This window comes from Choloepus didactylus, chromosome 16 (assembly GCF_015220235.1).
Source record: "Choloepus didactylus isolate mChoDid1 chromosome 16, mChoDid1.pri, whole genome shotgun sequence".
NCBI classification, from domain to species: Eukaryota; Metazoa; Chordata; class Mammalia; order Pilosa; family Megalonychidae; genus Choloepus; species Choloepus didactylus.
Genome location: NC_051322.1, coordinates 11,718,285 through 11,742,734, shown reverse-complemented (window position 1 = coordinate 11,742,734; position 24,450 = coordinate 11,718,285). Strand labels below are relative to the sequence as shown.

The window sequence follows — 24,450 nt, the reverse complement described above, 5'->3', positions numbered from 1 at the left end:
TTAAATTTATTGAGACTTGCTTTGTGACTCAACATGTGGTCTATCCTAGAGAATGTTCCATGAGCACTTGAGAAAAAAGTGTATCCTGCTGTTGTTGGATGTGGTGTTCTATAAATGTCTGTCAAGTCTAGTTCATTTATCATGCAATTCAATGTCTCTGTTTCTTTAGTGATCCTCTCTGTAGATGTTCTACCCTTTGATGAGAGTGGTGTATTGAAGTCTCCAACTATTATTGTGGAGATGTCTACTTCTCCTTTCAGTGATCTCAGTGTTTGCCTCATGAATTTTGGGGCATTCTGGCTTGGTGCATAAATATTTATGATTGTTATGTTTTCTTGATGAATTGAGTCTTTTATTAATATATAGTGTCCTTCTTTGTCTCTTTGAATTGTTTCACTTTTGAAGTCTAATTTGTCTGATGTTAGTATGGCTACTCCTGCTTTTTTCTGGTTGTTTTCGTGAAATATCTTTTTCAAACCTTTCACTTTCAGTCTATTTTTGTCCTTGTGTCTAAAGTGAGTTTCTTGTAGACAGCATAAAGATGGGTCCTGTTTTTTAATCCATTCTGCCAGTCTGTGTCTTTTTATTGGGGAGTTTAATCCATTTACATTTAGTGTTATTACTGTAAGGGCAGTACTTTTTACTACCATTTTGTCTTTTGGAATTTATATGCCATATCTTATTTTTTCTTCTCTCTCCTTTTACCTTTTCTAATAATCTCCATTTCTGCACTCTTCTCCAACTCTCTTTCTCCTGTCTTTTCCAATCAGCCTGTAGCACTCCCTTTAGTATTTCTTGTAGTACTGGTCTCTTGTTCACAAACTCTCTCAGTGTCTGTTTGTCTGAAAATGTTTTAATCTCTCCCTCATTTTTGAAGGAAAGTTTTGCCAGATATAGAATTCTTGGTTGGCAGTTTTTCTCTTTCAATGTCTTAAATATATCATGCCACTGTCTTCTTGCCTCCATGGTTTCTGTGGAGAAAGCTGTGCATAGTGTTATCGACCTTCCCTTGTATGTGATGGAATGCTTTTCTCTTGCTGCTTTCAGAATCCTCTCTATGTCTTTAACATTGGACAATCTGATCAGTAAGTGTCTTGGAGTAGATCTATTGGGATCTGTTCTATTTGGGGTACTCTGTACTTCTTGAACCTCTAATTTTTTGTTTTTTTATAAGAGTTGGGAAATTTTCAGTGAATATTTCTTCTGTTACTCTTTCTGCCCCTTTTCCTCTCTCTTCTCCTTCTGGGATACCCATAACATGTATATTTGTGCATTTCATGTTGTCACTCAGCTCCCTAAGACCCTGCTCATATTTTTCCATTTTTTTCACCATCTGTTCTTTTTTTGTGTATGAATTCAAATGTCTTGTCTTCCAGTTCACTGATCTTTTCTTCTGCCTGTTCAAATCTACTGTCATTTCCCTCCATTGTGTTTTTCATCTCCTCCATTGTGGCCTTCATTCCCATGAGTTCTGCCATTTGTTTTTTCAAGTTTACGAATTCTTCTTTATGGTCACCCAGTGTCTTCTTTATATGCTTCATCTCTTTCACTATATGTTCCTCCAGTTCATTGAATTTATTTAGCATTAGTTGCCTCAACTCCTGTATCTCAGTTGAACTATTAGTTTGTTCCTTTGGCTGGTCCATCTTTTCGTGTTTCCTGGTATGGCTTGTTATCTTAAGTTGTCTAGGCATCTGATTTTCTTGATTAGTTTATTATGGAGCTTGTTTTCTATCTTTTACCTAGGGGTTTTCTTGTTGGTTGGCTTTGTTCTCTGGCCTCTGTTTTTCAGTTCAACTTATTCTAGACCTCTAACTTAGGTTCTATTTAGTTGATCAGAATTTTTCACCTCTTGTTTTTTCTGTTTCTTGCCCTGCCTCTATGTAGCTTTTTTATGAGAGGGTCTCCTCAGATATGGTTGACTCCAGTCAGATTTTCCCAGTCTAGTGAGGCCCAGGTCTCATTGGGAGAGTATGGAGTTTTCCTGAGGATGAGACCCTCCTATGAGGCCTTTAGAATTGGTGCTTTTCCTCTCCTGTCCAGCAGGTGGCGCTGGCCAGCCCACAGCTCCCCCACCAGTGTAAGGAGGTATGGAGTCTTTAGTTCTTCTGGTGACTCTGATCCTGCTGTGGGAGTGGCTGACTTAAGCGGGAATTGGAATTCCAGCCCCTGGAACCCTGGGGTCTGAGTTTCCAGAGGGAGGACTGCCAGTTGAGCTGGACCTCCCTCCACTCTCCCAATCCTAGGAACTCCAGTTGTCTCTCAGGGGCACTATTCCCTTCTCTCCTCTCCTCTTTGGGGCCTCTCCAGGTAGATTCCTTGGTCAGCCTGAGTTGCCAAATAAAGACGGGGGTGCAGACCTTCTTCAGAAGTGAATCCAGAACTCAAAGATGCTGTGGGTACTCTGTCTCCCCCCAAGCCCAGCCTAGTCCCTCAACCTGGGCTTTCTGATAGAAAATAACCACATATGTTACTTTCAGATTAAAAAAAATAGAAGAGAAGAACAAGAAAAAAGAAAAAAAGAAATGGAATCCCTTTTAAAAGTTTTTTCCTAGCCTGGAAGTTTTGTCAGTGTCAGAATAGGGCATTTAAAGATGTACTTTGGGCTACTGTCTGATAATTGCTCTTTAACAGCTTCAATTCCACCCCTGCCAGGGGCTACTGAAATGCAAAAAGTTAAGAAATCAGTGAGAAGCCAGAAGGGACAAAATGTAGGGGAAAAAAAAATGGCTTTTTTGCAGCCTGGGAATGGGTGCCCTCTTTTATGTGCCCCCCCTTTTCAGAGCCCAGCCCTTCTTTAGCACCCCCAGCTCCCAAAATTAGTTAATTAATTTGTTAATTAATTCTGAAGTTGAGGCTGGGTTGAGCCCCCTTACTTGCCCTCAGCAGATTGCTGTTTTTTGGTTTTTTTTTCCCCCTTTCAGGGAGCCAGCAGCAAGACAGTCTGTGAGGTCTGGGTGGGGAGGGGCGCCAGAACCCTAGTCTGGGGAGCGTACAACGTTTGCTGCGATCTCAGCTTTTCCTCCAATTCCAAACTTGCGTCCGATGTGTGACTGGTTACTGGAAACGCCGAAAACATGTAGTTCATATAGTTCTTGGGTAATTGCCAGCTGCTCTAGGGAAGAGATGAAATTCTGCTCCTCACCACTCCACCATCTTGCCCTGCCTACCATAGACTTTCATGCAGCAACTAATGCTCCCAGGAAGAAGGGAGTACCCAGAATCCATTCTGCTAAGGCGAAAGGTAGAGCAGTAACTGCATCGAGTGTCCAGGGCAGGAGTGAACTGTGGGCTCTAGCGCCACGCAGTGTCTTGTATTGGTGGAGCCAAGGTCATCCCTGATGCCAGGAGCCAGTGGTTTCCCTGATGGTGTCCTCACGGGAAGGTTTCCAGGGATCTGGTATTTCTGGCTTACATGGGTTCCCTGTTTGCTCCTCTGGCTCTCTCAGAGATTTGTTCAGCTACCAATAACCTTTTCTACTTAGATTAGCTAATTTGGATATATTTGCTTGCCAGGCACATAACAGATACTAGAATAGTGTACAGGCAACATACAGGAAGGGCGGCAGGGGATCCGGTCTTCATAGGACCAGTTCTGTGGGTTGCAAATAAACCTTGCTCCTGGCTGCATTGTCTCCAAGCCTTGTTCTCTGACCTTCCTGATGATCCCTGAACTTAATATTCTTTATGCAGATCTCTTTTCTAATTACATTAATCATAGATGCCTTTGACTGCAAGTAACTTGTACTGCTGCAAGATGAAATGATAAACAGTTGGGAGTGCAATGACAAGATGACAGATGTTTTGCTCATTAAAAGCATATTTGTAAAAATCTTTTATCATTCATAGTTTAATATTAACTCTAAATTTTGTGCTGATATGAAAAATGTGTATCTAAACATAATTACAAGTTAATTATTTGGCTTGGCAAAATTTTTTTTGACATTAATATGACTCTAAGAAAATACTGATTAGATCTTTTATAGTGGAGTTTCCTACAGTTCAAAAATGATTAATATGTAATCTCAGATATTAATCTTTCAAAACTTTTCATTCCTGAGAAGTATTTTGACCAATGTTCCTGTCTAGATATCCAACTTTTGTGTCCAATTATTATATGATTATAATAAACAACTTTGCAAAAGATTGCTAGAAATATCAGTTTCTATAAAAATAATTTCACTCCATATTTATCTCTTAGACCCTACAAATATTACATATTTTTAGCAATTTGATTTTTAAAATTTCATATCATATTAAAGATACTGTATCTTTCCTGAGCTTTATTTTGTTAATTTTGTTGTTTTATGGAATTTATGCATAAAACAGGCAATGTTCTTTTGAGTAAATATTAATTTTTTTGCCTTCTTGTAGCTCAAGTAACATGACTGTAGTTTAAATTTCAATTATAAATTTAACTGTAAAATTAATCAATTTTGAAAATTTCCCTGAAATACAAAATAAATTGATTAGGTCAGAAAATTATGGATTTATAGAGCAACCTCTGCTGCACAAATTTAGATATGCAATGTCCTTTATGCTTGCTTGCATAGTCACAAATATTTTCTTGATGGGGGCATGCCAAAAAAAAAATTCAAACATTACACCATTAAGTAAATGTTCATAAATTGCTTATCCCCTCACTCTCCTGACTAAATTATTACTTTTTACATAAATACATAATTTTCATTCAGGAAAATCTTATTATTTTATTTAAAATGTCTAATTAAAGAGATAAAGATATTGGTTTCTGAAATATTATTACCATTGAAATGTTACTAATTTGTTTTAAATACTTAATATTTATTTCATGAACTCACTTTTGAATATTTATTCTAGGTCTGGATATAATCTAGATATGATTATATCTTTATACTCAGACTGTATCTCTATATACAAATCTGGAGGGTCGGCATTTGTTCTGCAGTAATAAAATAATGTTTATGTTAATGTGAACTTTTTTACTCTGAAACAGCTGCGTTTAGTCTGTTAAAACTATTATTTGACTTATTAAAGTGCAATTTCAAAAACTCACAATTGTTTTAACATGTATGATTTGGAATTTGTAAATTTAAAAATCTAGAATTTTCTCAAATTTCAAGTACAAGAATAATGGATTATTCTATTTATAAGTAAAATGATTCTCAAATGTAGTTTTAAGGAGAAATCAATGTATGCTGTTTCAGAAATATTGTTAATTAATTTTCTTTAATAAAATACCTTTTTAAATTAATATACTCTTATTTCCTTTTTAAGTTTTTCAATGTCTGACAGGTGTTCCCAGCATTTTAATACTCATGTAAATCTAATAAATTAAAGTAACAAATATGGCGATTCTTATCTGAAATATTGCAGTGAAGTTACAAAACTTAGTAAAGTTGCATTATATGTTTCAACTTAAATTTGGGTATCTAGGCGAATATCAGATTTCTTTTAAATATTCAAATATGCCTTAATATCTGAAACTTGAAAAGTACTCAAATGCCAAATATAATGTACTTAATGCAAAATTATTTGCATATTGATTCCAAATTTAATACAAAATATTAGCGTTCTGTGATTTGCTTATTGTTTCCATGCTTAAGTCTATTTTTGTAGACATTCCAAACACAGGCGCTAACAACAAAAATTATATCATTGTACACAACTCGGGTGTCATCAGTTGACTCTGTTTGCTTATCTATCAGAAATTTTGGCTGGGATTTTAATCTGGAGCTGAAGACATTGGAGGCAATGTTCTTAAGATCCAGACTTCTAGGCTGAACATTTTTGTGTGTTAGCTTTGGTTTAATACATTTACTTTGCTAACAATAGGAGATTACAAATCAAAGACCTGTAAATGGAGCTGTTTTGAAGGAGCCTGAGTTGTTTGAGGTTAAACTAACCCCTTTACTAATACTTTTTTGTCCTCTTTCAATTTTACGCCTTGATTCATGAAAATAAAATTATGCTAACTCTTAGTAGGATGCTTAACCACTGGATTGGGTTAAATTAATATATTTACAGCCAGAGGAAAAAGTCATAAATCTTATAAATACATAAATGACATTGAAATTTTGATTTTGCATGTATTTCATTTCTCCCTACATGTGTTTCTAAGATCTTTCTAAAGACATTTAACATCACTGAAATAGATTGATATGTGCTTCTCAGCTAATTCTAGCTACAAGGAGGCTGTACAGCTAACGATCACAGAATCCCAGTGGTACAAGACAGTAAGCATTTAGTTAGTTGTCTGTGGGTCAGCTGAGGGTTGGCTGATCTAGGTGGGCTCTGCAGGGGAGACTCGGTAGTGCTCTGGGTCTCGCATCTTCCTAAGGGGGCAACGGGCCAGCCCTGGCATGTATTTCTCATACTAACAGCCGAAATTCAAGGGAGCAAGCCCAGTTGCACAACACTGTTCAAACCTTTGGCCACATCATGCCCACTGACATTGGTGATATCGGCACATTTTCTATTTCCCAACATACTGCAGGTAACAGTTTCACTATGTGCTTCACCACTAAATAACAAATGTCACTATTTTTCCAGCTTCCCTTAAGTTTTATCACCATTTTTCCAGCCTTTGCCCACCATTTGGCCCCGAAGTGAAGCCTACATATTTTTTGTTTGTTGTCATTGCAGCATCCCAATTTTAAGTATCGGTTTTGGTATCAGTTTCTTTTGTTGAATAATGAAACACATAACATTCAGTGGTTTAAAATGCCAATTATTTATTTTCCCCATGTGGATGCAGGGATGCTGGAGTCAGCTGATCTCAGCTGGGTTCAGCAAGGTGGCTCTGCTTCAAGCTGTGGATCTAGCTGGTCTTGGCTCCATGGCAAGTACAGGCTCATATCTGTCCCATGAGTTTTATGCTGGGACAGCAGCAGCCTGGGGGAAACTCTTCTCACAGTGATGTCAGGCCTAAGAGTAAAAGCCCAACCATACAAGATCTTTACAAACCTCAGTTTGTGTCCCATCTGCTAATATCACTTGGTCAAAGACTAGAATTGAGGGATGAGGAAGTAGAATCCATGGAGGCAGAGGAAAGAGGAGTATATTTCAATAATCTAATCTGCCACACAGATGAGGGTAAACTGGTTGCAAATGTCAACATATGCTAATTAGCACTAGAAATAAAATAATGACTCATTCTAATGGACATCATGGGTATAGCAAAACCTTAATGGTTGAGATATTAGAGGCCCAGATTTTAATCTTAGCTCTGTCACTAGTTCTACAAATAGAGAAATTAATTTCTATTATTTTAAGTATGGAAAAAGATCCCAGTGAAATTGTTATTTTGTAAACAAAGTTGTAAGTATTTTAAATTATTTTCATTTTATCTATTTCTTTAACTGTTAGGTGGGATTTTTGGCTGTCATCCCATATAAAGAAATAATAGGAATAAGAGGCATTGTAGAGAAATGCATGAATAATATATGAGAAAGCAGATGAAAAGTCAATTATTGTGATACTGGCAAAGCCAAATTAAATATGTTTAATTTACTGTAGATTAATGGACAAAGTAACAAGTTAAACCAAGTTTTATTCAATATTTATGATTTTTCATATACTAATATGAAAAATATAAAATAGAAAAGCTAAAATTGAATAATTTCTAAAATTATTTGAAAATTATAAATCTACTTTGTGTCTTTTATTTCTTAAATTATTTAGAATGCGTGCATCTTTGGAGAAAGAAATAGAACAACTGGAGTCAGCTTTGTCTCTATGGAAACGGAAGTACGAAGAACTGAAGGAATCAAAGCTGAAAAATCTAAAAGAGGTATGGAGACTTAAGATGTAAAAAAAGAAATGAAATAGAAGGTTTTCTCTGTTTGAATGTGTAATCTAGTGGGTGTAAGGCAGAAAAGGCTCAACAGAGAAGAGCAAGGGAGGTTTAAAAACTGAATTTCCTATGAAGGAATGTTTGAAGTAACACGTCAGCCTGGACTTGGTCAAACACAGGGCGTAAGAAAACTTGTTCTAAGTAACACAGATTTTTAATGATTAAGCACAAGAGATAATTACCCATTCTGGCCACAGTCAAGGGGACTGTGGAAAATGTCTTATTATATCATATTATGATATCATATTATCATATCATACCAGCTACCATGAACATTTTAATCTCATTCTCATATGAAGCCGAGGTAGTCTGAAAATACCAATTTACCTCAAGTGTATTTAGATTATTTTTCATATTTGGTAATATAGTAAGTGAGGCTTAGCCACTTGCCTTTATAATTTTCCTTTGTAATTTCAACAATAAAATGCTGTAATGAACTCTTCCCATTCCAACAATTTATTGATATTTACTATTTAAACAATATTTATTGTGCAAATTCTACATGTATAGCATTGTTCTATGTAAGTACATGGGATGCAATAAGAGTGAGACAAGCTAAATTCTCTCAAATGGGTTCACATTTAGTGAGGGCATGTGCAACGTATGTGTGTACATACAAAACCATAGGCATGCAGACAGCTGTCTAAAGAAGTTGAGCATTTAAATCTAAAATGTAATAGTTCCTGGAGCTGCCTTAATTATTCTAAAGGATTCTTCTTTCAATTGTTTAAAAAGGGGTAAGCCATATTTCACATGTACATGCTTGTATGTGAAAACCCATACGGATGTTGCTTCATGTTTATTTCTAGCAAATGCTGGAGTTTGGGGTCCTTACCTTAAGTGTCCTGAACTTACATGTGGGGATGTTCAAGAACCTTGGTTGCCAGCATATACCTTTCTTCTGGCTCATATGCAGGCATCCCGGTGCCCCTGAGAGCCATCATTATGTCATGTACAGGCTGTGAAATAGTCAACTCCATTAATCACTGGACAACTGAGGTTTGAAAGGAAGGTGAATGCATCTTGACATTCTTAAACCAGTCTTATGTTTACAAATCCTTTATAAATGAAAGGTAATTTCAGTGATGATAGTAGAAGTTTAGTTTGTGTGTCTTTGGAAAATGCAACATAATCTCAGTGAGGGGTAAATGTAAACCAACAATCCAGATTAAGTTTATTCTTCCTTTTATAGGTTCGTGTGTTGGATTGGAGGAGTGCCTTTGTAATTAGAATAAGCAAATTCATAGACTTAGAAACCAGAATGCAGTTTATCAGAGGCTGGAGCGGGGGTTGGTAATAGGGAGTTAATGCTTGATTGATGCAAAATTTCTGTTCCGGGGTTGGAAAAGTTTTGGTAATGGATGGTGGTGATGGCAGCACAACATTGTGAACAAAATTGTGAGCACCAATTTACATATTTGAATGTGGTTAAAAGGGAAAATTTTATGTTGCATATATGTTACATAAAAATTAAAATAAAATAATTAAAAATTAACATTTAAATGGAGGAATTCATCGGTGTTTATGGTTTCATTCATATATATGTGTTAACATACATGCATACATGTATATATGGATTCATGGTATTTTTATTCACAGGTAACTGATCAGAATAACTTTTGTTGTGGACATTGACAATAAGTAAATGTTATACAGGAAAAATAGTTCACAAATATAAAAAACATAGTGTGGTTGGAGTGTATGTATATATTCTCCATAATATAGCAGGTTCAAATTTGACAAAGAAAGCTAATATTTAAGGCTGAATTGGTCTTAAATTTAATTCAAAAACAAGCATGCATTTAGTATCTCTTGCCACTAGTGTGCAGTGCAGACTTGGTAATGTTACTCATTGTCTGCTAAGGATTCTTTTTATTCATATAAGTTAACATTTATGTGACAACTGTTTTGAAAAAAAAATGCCATAGTTTTGAATTGGTTTACAAAGACATTTACAGTTTTTTATTCAAAGATTATTTCTGATGGCAAATAGGAAAAAGTCCTCCCTAAATTGCTTATCAAAATTTTATAGGTGAGCAAAAATAAAACAAAGGTAGCATTATACAGTGTAAATTGGGCTCATATTTTGATGCCCATATAGAAATACCTATTAATGCATGTATGATGTTTTTACTAAACAAAATGCTGATAGGGTTTTGAGAACAGAGGAAACCTCAAAATTGATAAGGAAAATTTGTCCAGCTATTTAAACTTCTGAGTGAATGTTTCAGTTAGATGAACTACAAAGCTGGATATCTTTAATAAATTACAATGAAGGAAAAAAAGTTTTTATTGTAGATGATGAAAAGGTGTTACAAGATAAAATAAAAACATGATTTACAGATAAACATGTTATGATAACGATAAAAATATGATTTAAATTATATGTGATTCTTTTTAAAAATATCTCTACTTTCTAACATGGAAATTGTGATGTTCTTAGAACCTTTTTGGAAGAATTACACATATATTTAAATTATTTTGATAAAATATGAAATGTTTAAAAATTTTTAAAAATGAAACAAATAAATACTTAAACACATGTAATTATTAATATAGGCTTTGCCTATTTCTCTTTTATAATGGATTATAATAGAACAAGAATTGTATGTTACATTTAGAAATGACATTGTAGAGTTAGGTATAAGTCTAAAATATTCAAAGTCCTCATACAGTTGATTATCAATCAGAAAAAGTTGTGTCATGATGCATCCTTTGAAACTGCATAAGAAATTGCCTAAAAAATTTTGATAAATGATCTTCCTCTTTACTGTAGTTCTCCGTCTGTAAAAGCTTTTGGCTACAAATATAATTCTTTTTTAGATTAAAAGCAAACACATGCCTGGCAAAGAACTGCTGATGGGAAAGATTAGCAATTTTTAGAGTTGAAAGCAGATGTGCTTAATAGACCAAGATTTTAAAAAATGTATTTCAAAGTCTGCTGTGCTTTAAAGAGAAATCATTCTTAAATCACTGACATTTACAGAAGATAAATTATAAGAATTTATTTATAAAATGTAAGTATTTTAAAAGCAACGAAGACAATGAGTAGAAGATGTAATTATGTTGAAAATGCTGCTCCTCTGCTGAATTTAATACTTATTCAGCTTTTCCTTTGCAAGTCTGTATATATTGATTTGGAATTAGATTATAAATTCCAAGTATGCTGAAAGTATCATTTCTATTAAATCTCCTGGTCTAGCAAATCAAATGTTCATGTAAGCAATATTGATTACAGATAATTATGGTACATTGCTTTAGCAATAGATGATTCTGATTCTTTCCGTAGTGGAAGAGATCTTTTGCCGTCTGTGGAGAAAACTGCTAACATTTTAAAATTAGTATCAAACTTAAAAAACAGAAAACAGCCTTTTTATCTTTCTTTGAAAATTGTGTCCATTTACCTGCTCTCTTTTTATGAATTTTCTTAATAAATCTCCTACCTTTTTGTGGTAAAAATATGTCTAGTAGTTTACAATTTGCAATGTTCTTTTATTCATACATTAAATAAATATTTATAGAAATACAGGCATTATGGATCTCACTTATGGTGCTGAGAACTTATGTTGAAGCTTTATTTAGTTCTCTCAACCTTCTTCTGAATTGGGGGAATTAGAAGATAGAATGGCTAGTTATATGTAGCTAAAATTCTATACCAATACCTTCATATTCAAGAAGATCATATGAGATGGACTATATTCCACACGTATCAAGCAAGGGTCCTAGAAGGTGGTGTTTATTGGAAATAGGTGTATGATGGGGTGTTAGGGCAACTGAAAACTCAAAGTTAATTTTGAAATGCTGTCTCTTGTTGCTGTTCTTGTGGATTAAAGAAATTACTCCAGAGAAGTTACTTATAACATTAATGTGTCTTGCCAATTCTACCTCCAAACTGTACCTCATACCGTATCTTCCATCTCTACTGCTTCCCTACACAGAACCACCATCATCTCTTTTTTCCCTCCTACCTGGTCTTGTCACCAGCACTGTTGACCTTTTCTAACTTATTTTCCATCCAGCGAGCAGAGTAATATTTGCATAAATGCAGACTGTCATATTACCCCCTTGCTTAAAACACTTCAATGACTTCCCCTTGAATTTACAGCATAGCTGTCTTCCAAGCAAATTTCCCTATCCACCTGGCTAACTCACCAGATGCTGACAGCATCAGTTGATGCCCATTACAGATGCAATTAGTCATAGACATAAATAAAAGGGACTTCATTATAGATAGTAGATTTTATAGTGAACAAATTGTTAAATAAATGGATCAGAGATCTTAATCAGTTTGATTACAACCAAGCTTGACTGAGAATTTCAAGAATGCAGGCAGCCAAGAGGCTCATCAAGGCAGGGAGAGGACCAGGCCTTGAGGTAGCTCTGAGTTCCTTCCTGTGCTTTCTTCTCCAGACTAGGTGAGGGCGCCACATGAGTTCCAGGATTGGCAATCATCTCACCCAACAGGGAGCATTTGGTCTATGAAACTTCTTCATTTTCTATCCCAGCTCACAGGATATTTCCCCGTGGTCCATGTCTCATATGTCCAAAAGTTCTGTTTCCTGTTTTTATTTTTATTTTTTTTCCTATAAGCAATCCTTAAACAGAGACATTCAGTTAAGAAAATTCCATCAAAATAGCATTAGTCTTTTTTGCCTGGAGAGTCACTTTGCATGTTGAAAAGGAGATTGGTTCAGGATATTTGCCTCATTTTCTTTTCCCCTGAGGTGGTCCCACTTCATCCCCTTAATGAAAGAATTTTCACTGTTCCTAGTGAAATAGGAATAGTGTTTCACCAAAACACATTTCAGGTGTTTTAACTCCTTTCTCCCCAGTTTATAATAGAAAAGCTTTGGAGACAAGCTAAATAACCCCTCCACCCAATAGGTTAAATAATGAAAGAATGCAGCAAGTGAGCAAATGTGTATGTATTGACACAAAAGGTGTTGATCGATATGATGGAGTGAAAAAATCAAGATGTAAAACAGGAGTGCCTGGTAACCCATTGAAAAAATTCTCCATGATATACAAATATCTGAGATGACAAATTTAAAAATGTCTATCCTTTTTACATGCATTAGACACCATTTTATACTCTATAAACACCCTGTTTTTGTTTTTAATCAAATATATGATTTAAGGCTAAGGAACCTAAGTCCAGGAGTTCATCATTTGTTGGGGTTTGGACAGAGAACACTTTTAATAACAAGATAAAATGGATTACATGGAGAATATAGTTGGGAAATGGATAGTGTGAGCCATGTGAAGACTGGAAGTTAATATTAAAGTCCTTGGGAGCTATTATTTTCAGAATGAGTGAGTGAATGAATAAAGGGTTATACTTTCTGGCTTTCATTCAGTATGTCAAGAAATTTAGGTTTAGAATCTGTGCAACATGCAAGGGGTGAAATCAGCAGATTTTCTAGCTTGACGTTTTGTGCATTGAAATGTTCCCAAAGACAAGACCAGACAATACCAGTTGCTATTTCCTCTGAGGACATCACCTCCAAGACAGAAAGAGGAGCAAAGGAAAGCATAATTTTAAGACCAGAATGGAAATGAGCAACATAATTTATTTCCATAGCTTGTTAGGATATCTGAACAAAAACAAGATAAATTATGATACATTCCAGCCATTCTATCAAATTTATACTCTCTTAATTCAGAAGATAGTTTATTTAGATTATTGGATATTAAGTTTAGTGTTTTATAACTACAGGCATTCTTTGAAGAACAGTAATCACATTCAAAAGATATACTTACAAAATCACCAATAAAAATTACATAAATTTTACATAGGACAGATAAAATCCAAAATATAAAACAATTCTCTGTGGTTAGTTCACTAGTGTATTCTGAAATAGTGTTTGCTCAGTTATTCAAAAAATATGGAAACCGTAATGGAAATGTGTCATCTGTCAAGGAAGAGAGGAATATTCAGATTCCCTTGGGTGAGAGGGATTAATAGTAAAAACACTCAGGAAATAGAAACCAAACCAAACAAGCAACCACCAAAACCAAAACCAAACAGAAGCAAACAAGCAAACGGAGAGCAGAAAACCACCTTTGCAGTCAAGCACAGGCTCGAGGGATCTTAGAATACCAAGTCCTTCAGCACTCCCGCCAATAGATTTTAGTCCTCTGTTTCTGGCTTTCAGCCTCTCTGTATTTTGCTATTATCCCTGCTGAGCTGAATTCTTATTTCAGATTATTTCATAGATCACCAGCCACCCACTAGACAGCACGTTTGAATGAGGCACAATCAGGAATCCTGTGTCCAATACAGCAGGTCAAAGTTTGGGATGTAAAGAATTACACGTAAGGAGTTTGATTTATCTGCTTTGGTGGGAACAGGGCTGTGGACACAGTGGAGGCTTGGCGTTTGACCAACCCCTCTCCAGGGCAGAGGTCCATTTTAATTAGTGTCTGTACTTTTAATGATTGTTCAGGAATCACAAAAATAGAAAGCTTCCTTAGCCAGTATTTTTACAGGGCTCGTATGGAAGAACTGGAGACACAGACTACCTGCTGGAAGAGATGGTCTTCTTTGAAGTGCATTTTTAGAATGTGTAATTGTCACATTAGATCATCTTGAAGCAATTTTTTTCCTTTGTAATATACTTTTGAAGTTAGGATCAAAGCCAATGGAAAGTATAATGCCATATTTATGTGAAAACATCTTCTGATGTATATAAAATGAGGTGCTGGTGGAATCTCTTAAGGATTCTCAGATGGATACCATGATTACAAAAAATAATAAATAACCCTTTCTTAACTGAATTAGCAAAATCCAACAGGAAAGCATTTTTAAAAACATGTACATCCAGGTCCCTCCTTGAAGATTGTGAAGGTTAGGGATGCTGCTTAGGTTTTTATATTTTGAAAAGCTTGTAGTTCTGGTGCACATCCCAATGGCAAGCTGCTGCTCTCAAGCTCCAGAGCGCAGGGCTGAAACGGGCCTAAGAAGTTCCGAAGACCAACCCAACTCCAAGGGCCATACCTCAACCCAGGTCTTCTCATGACAAGCCCAGGCCTCTCTCCCTTCAGCTATTTTTAATTCCTTTGCCAGTTTATTGGCATTGAAAGACCTACATGTGCTCTTGGTTAGTAACTTCAGCTTTGGAGAGAAGTATGTACTTTTTTAATCTACTCCTCATAGCTGTTGGTAGGTATGACTCAAAAATAATTTCTATATGTACCGCCAAGAGGGATTGTGCTAACATAGCGATACTCAATACTTCATTGACTTATTATTTTGAACTACACCACTTTGAGTTCTATAAAGGAGAAAAGGCATGATTTCTCCCCTGTAGAGGCAGATTTACAGTTTATGTTCTAGGCCCATCTTTTGAGCCCCTTCCTGGACCCCATCAGCAGCCCAAGCTGGAGGTACACACACTCATGTTTTTGTACAATTTGCAAGAGCCACGTAATTTGGGCACAGTTGTTTAAGCCTCTGTCTCTTTCCATTCTGTGTTCCTTTCCAACCCCTTGCTCTTTTCTCTGGTAGATGTGGAGTGGCTGTGGAGATACTTGGAATCTTGCCACGTTGTTATTGGATTGAGGAGACATACAGTTTGTATTGTTAAATGAATTGGCATGGGCCTGTCTAAAGCAAAGGCAATTTATCTGTGCATGTTGAAATTGCCCACACATGCCCAAGACAAGTTATCTATGAGACAAGTTATCCGAGACTCTCCGACCTTGTACAACTGCTAGAACATTCTGAAATTCTTTGAGCCTGGGTCTTGATTTCCTCGAAACCAGGACTTTTGTCTGGGGTAAATAAGTTTTGTTAGTTAGCATTCCAGTCCCTTAGAAGGCTTTGTTTTTTAATTATTTCTGCTTAACCAACCATATTTTTCTTTATATTATATTAACTCAATAAGCTGCCTCTTTCTCAGGGAAAAACGGAGCTCTTTTGTCTCAGCATACAGCACCCCCAAGTTTCAAATTGTCTCCTTTTTGATAAATAATGGTCTCTCATTTCTAAATTCTTAAAAGTTGTCTTTTATCTGGTAGTATATCTGTATATAGTGGAATATATTTTGCATTTATTTCTCATGTATATCTAGTCAGTATTGAAGTTCTTGCCTTTCAAAGTTTTCTTGATAATGCACCATAGTTTTAAATGAAAATCATATGAAATATCACTTTTTAGATTTTCTATATCTGTGAGGAAAAACTTCAAAGGGAAATATTGTGAAGAGTGAGTGGGTTTGTGTGTTATATTGCAGGTTTATTTATCCCAACTATCATTAACTAAAAAATTAATCAATTGTTCTAGAAGAAAGAACACTCTCTCTATAAAAACTGATATTACAAAATCATTGTTATACTAAAAGTTGATCAAAGTAGATGCAGTCAAAAATCTAGGATAATTATTAGTTATTTAACAGTTATTACTAAAATTTTATATTAACTTGCGGGTTTTCTTATTTTATGGTATTTTCATTATTGTGTTTGCCCATTATAAATAAGTATTTACGATCATTCCTAATTTTGTTTTCTTTCCCCAAATTGTAAACATCCAGACTCCATAAAATCTGCACTTGTTCCTCTGATGTCCTTTTTTTTAATGTACAGAATGCGGGCAGGTGTCTCTCTCCTTTGGGGTGTGTTATCCCGGGCTACACTGTCATCATCACGTCACTTATTATAAGTGCCTGTCAGTTTTTTGTCTCTTCCCCTAGACAGTGATCACACTGAGGGCAGAGGTAAGCACTGTCTCAACCTTGTGAGCAACTCTGCTATCTCAGGGCCTGACTCTTAGAAGGGATCGGTGATTGATAGATACTTGCTGCTGGGCTTAATAAAGGTGGATAAAGAGGGCTGTATGTGAGGTGATGGAGATGCTGGAGGATTATGCCTCCTGACTTTTGGCCTAGTTACCATTGTTCTTTTTTTCTTTTTTTTTTAACTCACTCCATGAGTTGGCTTTTGCTGACTCCAGATATCTGTGCTGTTTACACAGAAAGACACCAAGTCCCACAGAAGAAAAGTAGTTTTGTCAGCTATTTAGTTGTGGGAAAGATTTGCACAGGTCAGGCTCCTATCTCCAAAGACTTCAAGAACACCATTGTTAGGGGAGAGTAGGAATATTTTAACAAATGCCAAATCTCCGAATTAGTGAAAAATCACACAAGGTGAATTGTTTCTAAGGAACTTATTTACCTAAAAAGTAGGCACCATCCTATATACAAGTTTAAGTGCCATTTCAATATTGACAGAGGGAGAGAGAGTGTGAGGAGTGTGAAATTCCCCACTTTGAATCACATTGTCAGTGTTAGATTGTGAAACACAGAGAGAAGTGAGTGAACAGACTTACTGACTCTTCCTAAGATAAGTATGCCAAGGTAATGGAATGACAAATTAAGGGATGAAAACTCATGTTGCGCTTCATGATTAATGCTTTAAACAGAAGTTCTTTGAGATTTAAAATTAAATTAGAAGGAATAACTCCTGAAATTCTTTTTACATGTTTTAACAGCTTTATTGATATATAATTCAATTCCATGCAATTCTTCCATAAAAATGTACATTTCAATGGTTTTTTTTTAAACATGTTTACAGAGTTGTGTAATCAACACAACACTAAACTTTAGAACATTTTCTTCACACCAAAATGAAACCTCACATCCATTTCCCTCCAAATCCTGCACCCCTAGGCACCCACTAATATAATTTTATCTCTAAAGATTTACCAGTTCTGGATATTTCACATAAATGGAAGCATAATATAAGGTATTTTGGGACTGGCCTCTTTTACTTTACATAGGTTTTTGAACAGAGTGTCTGTAATCTGCTGTGCTCACAGCTTTTTCTGTCAAAATCCAGTGGAAAAAGAAACAACACTGATCTTTTTTTTTTTTAATGGAAGTCTCATATAGAAAAGAATATCATGAAATGTAATTTTCTGGTTCCCATAAGAAAAATGTTAACATTCAAGTACTTAATGCTCGTCCAAAGCAAGAGATCAAAATTTTAAAGTATTTTTCTTAAATGGAAACTGGTTTTGACAGAAGTACAGACTACTATCTCATATTTAATAGAATCTTATTGAGTCTGAAAACAAAGGAAAGCATTTCAATTTCTAAGGCTTTACAGAAAATAAGATCTTCTTTCATGCAAACCACAGTTGGCACTAATTTTTTGATTGATGATGTTAAATCACGTATTTTAGTTCCAGTAAGATTTATTCAAATATGAATATTTAACTTTTCCTAGTTTATACTATAGTAATTATGTGCTGCTTTAGATGATATTTAATTAAGAATTAAATCATGCTAATCCTCTAAAAGCCCTGTTACCCTTAAGGAAAAATCTAAAACATATTTTTCCCCCCAAAACTTTGATGTCCTATGATTTCAACTTCTTTGTGAGCTGAAGGACTTGGGTCTGTGGGGGGTGAGAGGGTGGGTAGGAAAAAGGAAATTAGAGAACAATAGTCTATGAAATTTAAAAGGCTTATAAATAATAAATTTAAATGATATCATTTTCAGAAATGTATCTTGAAGATGTTTCACGTGGTATTTTCCTAAAATCACAATAATGCTTTATTTGATCTATATCCAAAATTTATTTAGAAGGTCTTGTATGGATGAAAATAAAGAACACCTCATCTTTGGACCCATCTGCAGCTTCTAATCTTACTTATTGTGAATATCTGAGGAAGCATATTTTGTAATCTTTTAAAATATTGCACTTTTGATTATTTGAGAAATCAATAAGCTCATATATCTTCTTTGCAAGTAGAAGTTTGCAAAATATGATAAACTTATACATGTTATCAAATTTGGAAACTTTTTGGACATCATTTTTTCAAATATTTATCTCCCCCCACCTTTTGCCAGGGGCTCCAATTGTGTGTATGTTAGACTGCTTGAAGTTGTTCCACATCTCGCTGATGATCTGTTCCTTTTTTTTTCCCTTTTCTCTATCTGTGTCATTGTGAATACTTTCTATAACATGTTCTTCATTGAAGTCCCTTATCTTTTCTTCTGCAGTGTCTAACCTGTCATTTATCTCATCCAGTGTATTTTTATTTCATATATTATACTTTTTATCTCTAATGATCTGATTAGTATCTGTTGTAAATTGTATAGCCTTAGTATCTCTACTCAAAATATACAATCTTTCCTCTGGTTTCTTGAATAAATGGAAAACAAAGTGATAATCCTTGATCTTCTAATTCTATTATCTGTGTTATTTCTGGGACAGTTTCAATTGATTGTTTTTCTCCTCACTGTGAGTCATATTTTCCTGTTTGTTTGCATGACTTGCTATTTTTGATTGGATGCCTGACATTATGAACTTTGCCTTGTTGGGTTGGGTGCTGGATATTGTCATATCTTTATAACCATTCTTTGGCTTTGTTCTGAGATCTGGTTTTGTTGCATGGAAATATTTTGATCCTTTGTGTCTCAAAGCTTTTAAATCTGTAACATGAAACCAGAGGTACATTTTGTCTAGGGCTAATTTTGCCTCCATATTGAAGCAAAACCATTTTGAGTACTTTATCTAGTGGAGTATGTGTTGTGAGGTTTCCACTTTTTGGGGAATACGGACTATTACTAGCCTTATTTGAGTCCCAGGGACTTATTCACTTCCTTTGTTTATTCCTTTTGGGTGTCTTTTCCCTCCCTCACAAGCACCCTATTGAACACTCTGGAGCCCTCCAGGCTTCTCTTTGAGCAGTTCTGTCCCCTCGGGTCCTCTTCCTTGCAAACTCGGTATGCCATTGCCTTCTTGGACTCCCAGATCCATCTCCTCAAAACGGGGAGCCCCCCAGCTCTTCTTGGGCTCCCTCTCCTGCTCCATGAACTAAAAATTCTCCACGCAATATGCTGGACGATTGCAGGGCTCTCTTTGTTTCCCATCTTTCAGTAATTGCTGTCCCATTGCCTGATTTTCAATATCTTTACAGCAACTGTTTCCTGTATTTTTGTCATGCATTTTGGTTGTTTCAGTTGGTAAATCCAGCCTCTGGAGGAGTAACCACCTTGTCTAGCAGTCAGTATCATTTTAATCATATTAGAAATTCAGTTTTCTATCTTGCTTTCCTAAAAACAATTAATTCTTAGATGTTTTAGATATGAAAGTTTTGTGAATGTTTTTGGTGAGTCATGGTAACTTGTTTTAAAATAATAATGTTATTGTATATTAAAAGACATTTTCTTTGTTCTGAGTTAAAAAACAAAAAGCATTATCCCCTTGTGTATGCTATTTATTTTTTGTATGGTTACTAAGATGTTAATCATTCTTCCTATTGCTAATTTATCATGAAAAATATAATTTCAAGCTGTCACTTTCCTAGAATATTCACATTGCAAAGTTACTTAGAATAAAATCTAGTGTATCTTCTTTCTTTTATGGACAATAAAGTGACTTGAGGCCTAGGAAGTCTGATTTGCCCAAGAGTGTGGACAGTATTTGTCAAGGCCAGGTGTAGCACACAGGTTTTCTGATCTTTTTCAATTACCTTTTGACCACAGTGCTGTTACTCATTTATAAAAATGTTAAAAATTTTATTTGGATCCCGGGACTAAGAAATAACATTTATTTCTTGTCATTTGGTGCCTGGAGTTGTTAGAGATGTATAACTTAAATCTTAAAGGAAAATTAATGGCATTTCCAGGTTAAAAATGGAATAAAAGAAGGAGATTGTATTCCAAAAGATGTATGTAAACTTCTTTCTACTGATCAAATAAGTTTGCATAACATCTCTTTCTCTTTAAATACTTAGTATATAAATGAATAAGCACCTACATAAAGAACTAAATTTTAGAGTAGTCCCTTATTTGATATTTTACTTTATCTAAAATATATGCTAGTTGACTCCTTGATAAAATACAAGTTAAATGTCTCAGAACATTGATCTGAGACACTGTGATATCCTCTATGTCCTTTTGAATAAATCTGGTAAGAATAATAAATCATATATTGAGACTCTAATTGACTTTTTGATGAGAGTTAGTTTCCATGACTGACTCTATGGACAGAGATCAGCTACCAACTAAAAATATAAACTTGTATTATTGAAGCAAGTGTCAAATCTACACTTTAATGCTATTGAGGGGGTCAGGTAGTATTACAAAATGGAAGGATTAAAAAAGGATCTTTTGGATAATTCCTTATGGGACACAGTAGAGATGTGTTGTTTTATATTTTTGATTTATAATCTTGTGACTCAATGTAACTCTTGGATGAACTACCATCTGCTCCCTCACAACCATATACAGAGAGAAAAAATCAGGCTCCCATTGTATGTATAGTACATTGGTTTTATGTCAAAGACTAATGTCTTTAATAAATAATAGATTCTGTTAGTGAATCACTAAGAGAAAAAAAGACAGTGGATTAATAGATCTTACATTGCAAGATAAATCAGAAATCTTTGTACTGGGTTGCTTTCCAGTTATGCTCAGGCATAGGGATAAGACATGGGGTATACAAGCAGGGGGATTCTTATTTTTCTGAACTTTTTCTTATGGTAAATTTCAAATATATACACACAGAGAAAGAATACTACAATGAATGCCAACATTTCCATCATCCATATCTAATAATGTATTATCTCATGGACAGTCTTGTTTTATCCACAACATCCCCATCCTTACTATGTATCATTTCATTGAGAAGTACTTCTATGTATATCTCTAGAAAATAAGGGCTGTGAACTGTTACATATGACAGCAGCATTTTCACACATAAAAAATTAAGAATAATTTGTTAATATCAATTATTCAGTGTTTAAATTACCAATTTTCTGACAAATAGAAAATTTTTTTCATGATTTACATATTTGAAGCAGAAATCAGGTAAAGCACAGACATTTTGACTAGATATGCCTTTTAAAGTATGTTTAAATATATTGTTTTTATCTTCATATCTCCCTCTCCTTTTTTTCTTCTTATAATTTATTTATTGAAGAAACAGAATTATTTATCTTACAGAGTTTCAGTTTGAATTTCACAGCTTGGACCTTATGGTGTAGCTTAGCATGTTCCTCTGGCCTCAGTATTTCCTCTAAATGCTGGCTGGGTTAAGAGGTTTGATGTGATTCAGTTTCCAGTTCCCCTCCAGGATGCTGCTGTGTTCTTCCATCAGGAGCAAATGGCATATGGTAGTTTTCCTTGTGATTTCAGCATCCCTGATGCTCACTGCTTGGAACCATTAATTAATTAGGGGTTGCAAATAAGGATGTTTTAATTCTGTTATTTCTCCTTCAGTTATTAGTTAAAATATCTTTATAAAGAGGAATTTCTCTCATATACTATGTTCCTCATTGATGTATATGTCAGGATACCTAGCAGATTCTTTGTCTTTCTTTCCCAATATACAAAATGTTGAATCGTATCATTCAGTGTTTTCTTAATTTTAGTATCATTATCAATTCATAGGTATCACTGTATTAGATGTGCTTCAATATTTTGCTGCATTATCCTTTTTTATATTCAAATGGTCCCATATTTGGAAAGCAGGAACTGCTTTAAATTCACTACTGAGTATATTTGACTCAACCCTAGTAATCGTTTATAGTTTCCTTACTCTATGGTATGACAAGATGCACCAGCATTATCCTGACCTAGACCTGGAATAAACCATTCCTCCAAAGATTCCAGCATTCTTTCAGTGGAAAATGTCTCAAGCCAACACTCTGAGATGGTCATTATTTCTAGGCCATTTCTGTGAAAAGAACTGGGAAACTTACAAGTATATTGAATCCTCTTTGACTTTCTCCTCTATTTGTCACAGTTTCTGAAATCCTTCTTAATCTTTCATCTTCATCGTATTTTGATTTTTAACAATTTGTTTTTTCCCTTCTCTCTTAAGAAATCCTCTTTTGCATTTATTTGCTCTTGTATTCCTTTCAGTTTATTCTGGATGATTTTTCTTCTTTTTCTAATTATTTCCTAAGGCCTATTACCTCATTTCTGAGTCTTTCTAATTCTTGGCTATGTTGTTCTTTCATATTATTTATCATTTTATTAATTTTATTTAGATCACATTGAAAAATTTGTTTCTTTTTTTCTGTTTCATGGGAATGCATTTCTAAAATGTTTTCATTATCAGTAGCATACTTTCATTGTCTATGAGGACACTATTCTGATCCTTTATTTGTTTAATAACATCATATGTTCCTTTTCTTTTGCCTATTCTTACATGAAATTAGGTTTTCTGAACTTATATAAGAAATGGATTGGATCCAGAAGCCTTTCCTTGTGTCACTGTCCTAGGGCACATCTTTTCATCTTTGGATAAAGTCTCCAAAATTTGGCCTTGCCCTTTGTAAGAATTCCTGGCTGTTTCCCATCCCACTATCTTCTGGACCGTCCTTCCTCTGCCTGTAGTGCCACTGCCTCTCTCAGTATGGATTCCATTCTCAGCACCCTATTCTCAGTGTGGCTGTTTTGGGAAGGAAGCTCTGTCTGCTTTAGAGAGTATATGAAGTCCAGACTGTCCCACTTCTTCAGACTTCACTGTGGGCCTCTGGCAGTCACCCACAATTTGGAATGTTTAAAAATCCCTAGATTCACTTACTGTACTAGTTTGCTAATGCTGCCAGAATGCAAAACACCAGAAATGGATTGGCCTTTATAAAAGGGGGTTTATTTGGTTACACAGTTACAGTCTTAAGGTCATAAAATGTCCAAGGTAACATATCAGCAATCGGGTACCTTCACTGGAAGATGGCCAATGGTGTCTGGAAAAACTCTGTTAGCTGGGAAGGCACATGGCTGGCATCTGCTCCAAAGTTCTGGTTTCAAAATGGCTTTCTCCCAGGATGTTCCTCTCTAGGCTGCAGTTCCTCAAAAATGTCACTCTTAGTTGCCCTTGGGGTATTTGTCCTCTCTTAGCTTCTCCGGAGCAAGAGTCTGCCTTCAATGGCTATCTTCAAACTGTCTCTCATCTGCAGCTACTCTCTCAGCTTCTGTGCATTCTTCAAAGTGTCCCTCTTGGCTGTAGCTCCTCTTCAGAATGTCACTCTCAGCTGCACTGAGTTCCTTCTGTTTGTCAGCTCATTTATATGGCTCCAGTGATTTAACTTAGACCCACCCTGAATGGGTGGGGTAACACCTCCATGGAAACTATCCAATCAGAGTCATCACCCACAGTTGAGTGGGGCACATCTCCATGGAAACACTCAAAGAATTACAATCTAATCAACACTGATACATCTGCCCACACAAGATTACATCAGAGATAATGGCATTTTGGGGGACGTAATACATTCAAACTGGCACACTTACTGTTCTCAAGTTGGCCTGGCACGCTTGCCAGGTAATGCCATTGTCAATTTCGGGGCTTTCCTATTCTCAGGCTCTGCTTCTTCTCCCTGAGTCGTCTCACCCAGGTGCAGGTCTTGAAGCTGTCAGAGGCTTTACTTAACCCACTTGAGTTTCAGGCCTCATGGGGAAAATTCTTTACCTAACATTGTTGCACGTGTCTGCAGGTTGTTATTTTGTTGTTCTAGTTGCTCTGTCTGTTTTTGAGATGGAGATTTGGAGGCATTAAAAATTTTTGCCACTGCTACATGAGTGCCCTGTTCCCCAGATTCCCTATGGGGAGAGTTATATGATTTTCAATTCCAGATCCCCAGTTTATCTACTTTCCTA

At 35.4% G+C, this 24,450-nt stretch overlaps 1 protein-coding gene across 1 annotated transcript in view; it reads left to right on the top strand.

Moving 5' to 3' along the window:
- Positions 1–24,450, top strand: part of CCDC102B (coiled-coil domain containing 102B) — a 202,080-nt gene that overhangs the window by 60,225 nt on the left and 117,405 nt on the right. The window contains exon 4 of the mRNA XM_037806288.1: positions 7,663–7,771. Within this exon, the coding sequence (XP_037662216.1) occupies positions 7,663–7,771 (109 nt within the window). The remainder of the gene's footprint in view (positions 1–7,662; positions 7,772–24,450) is intronic.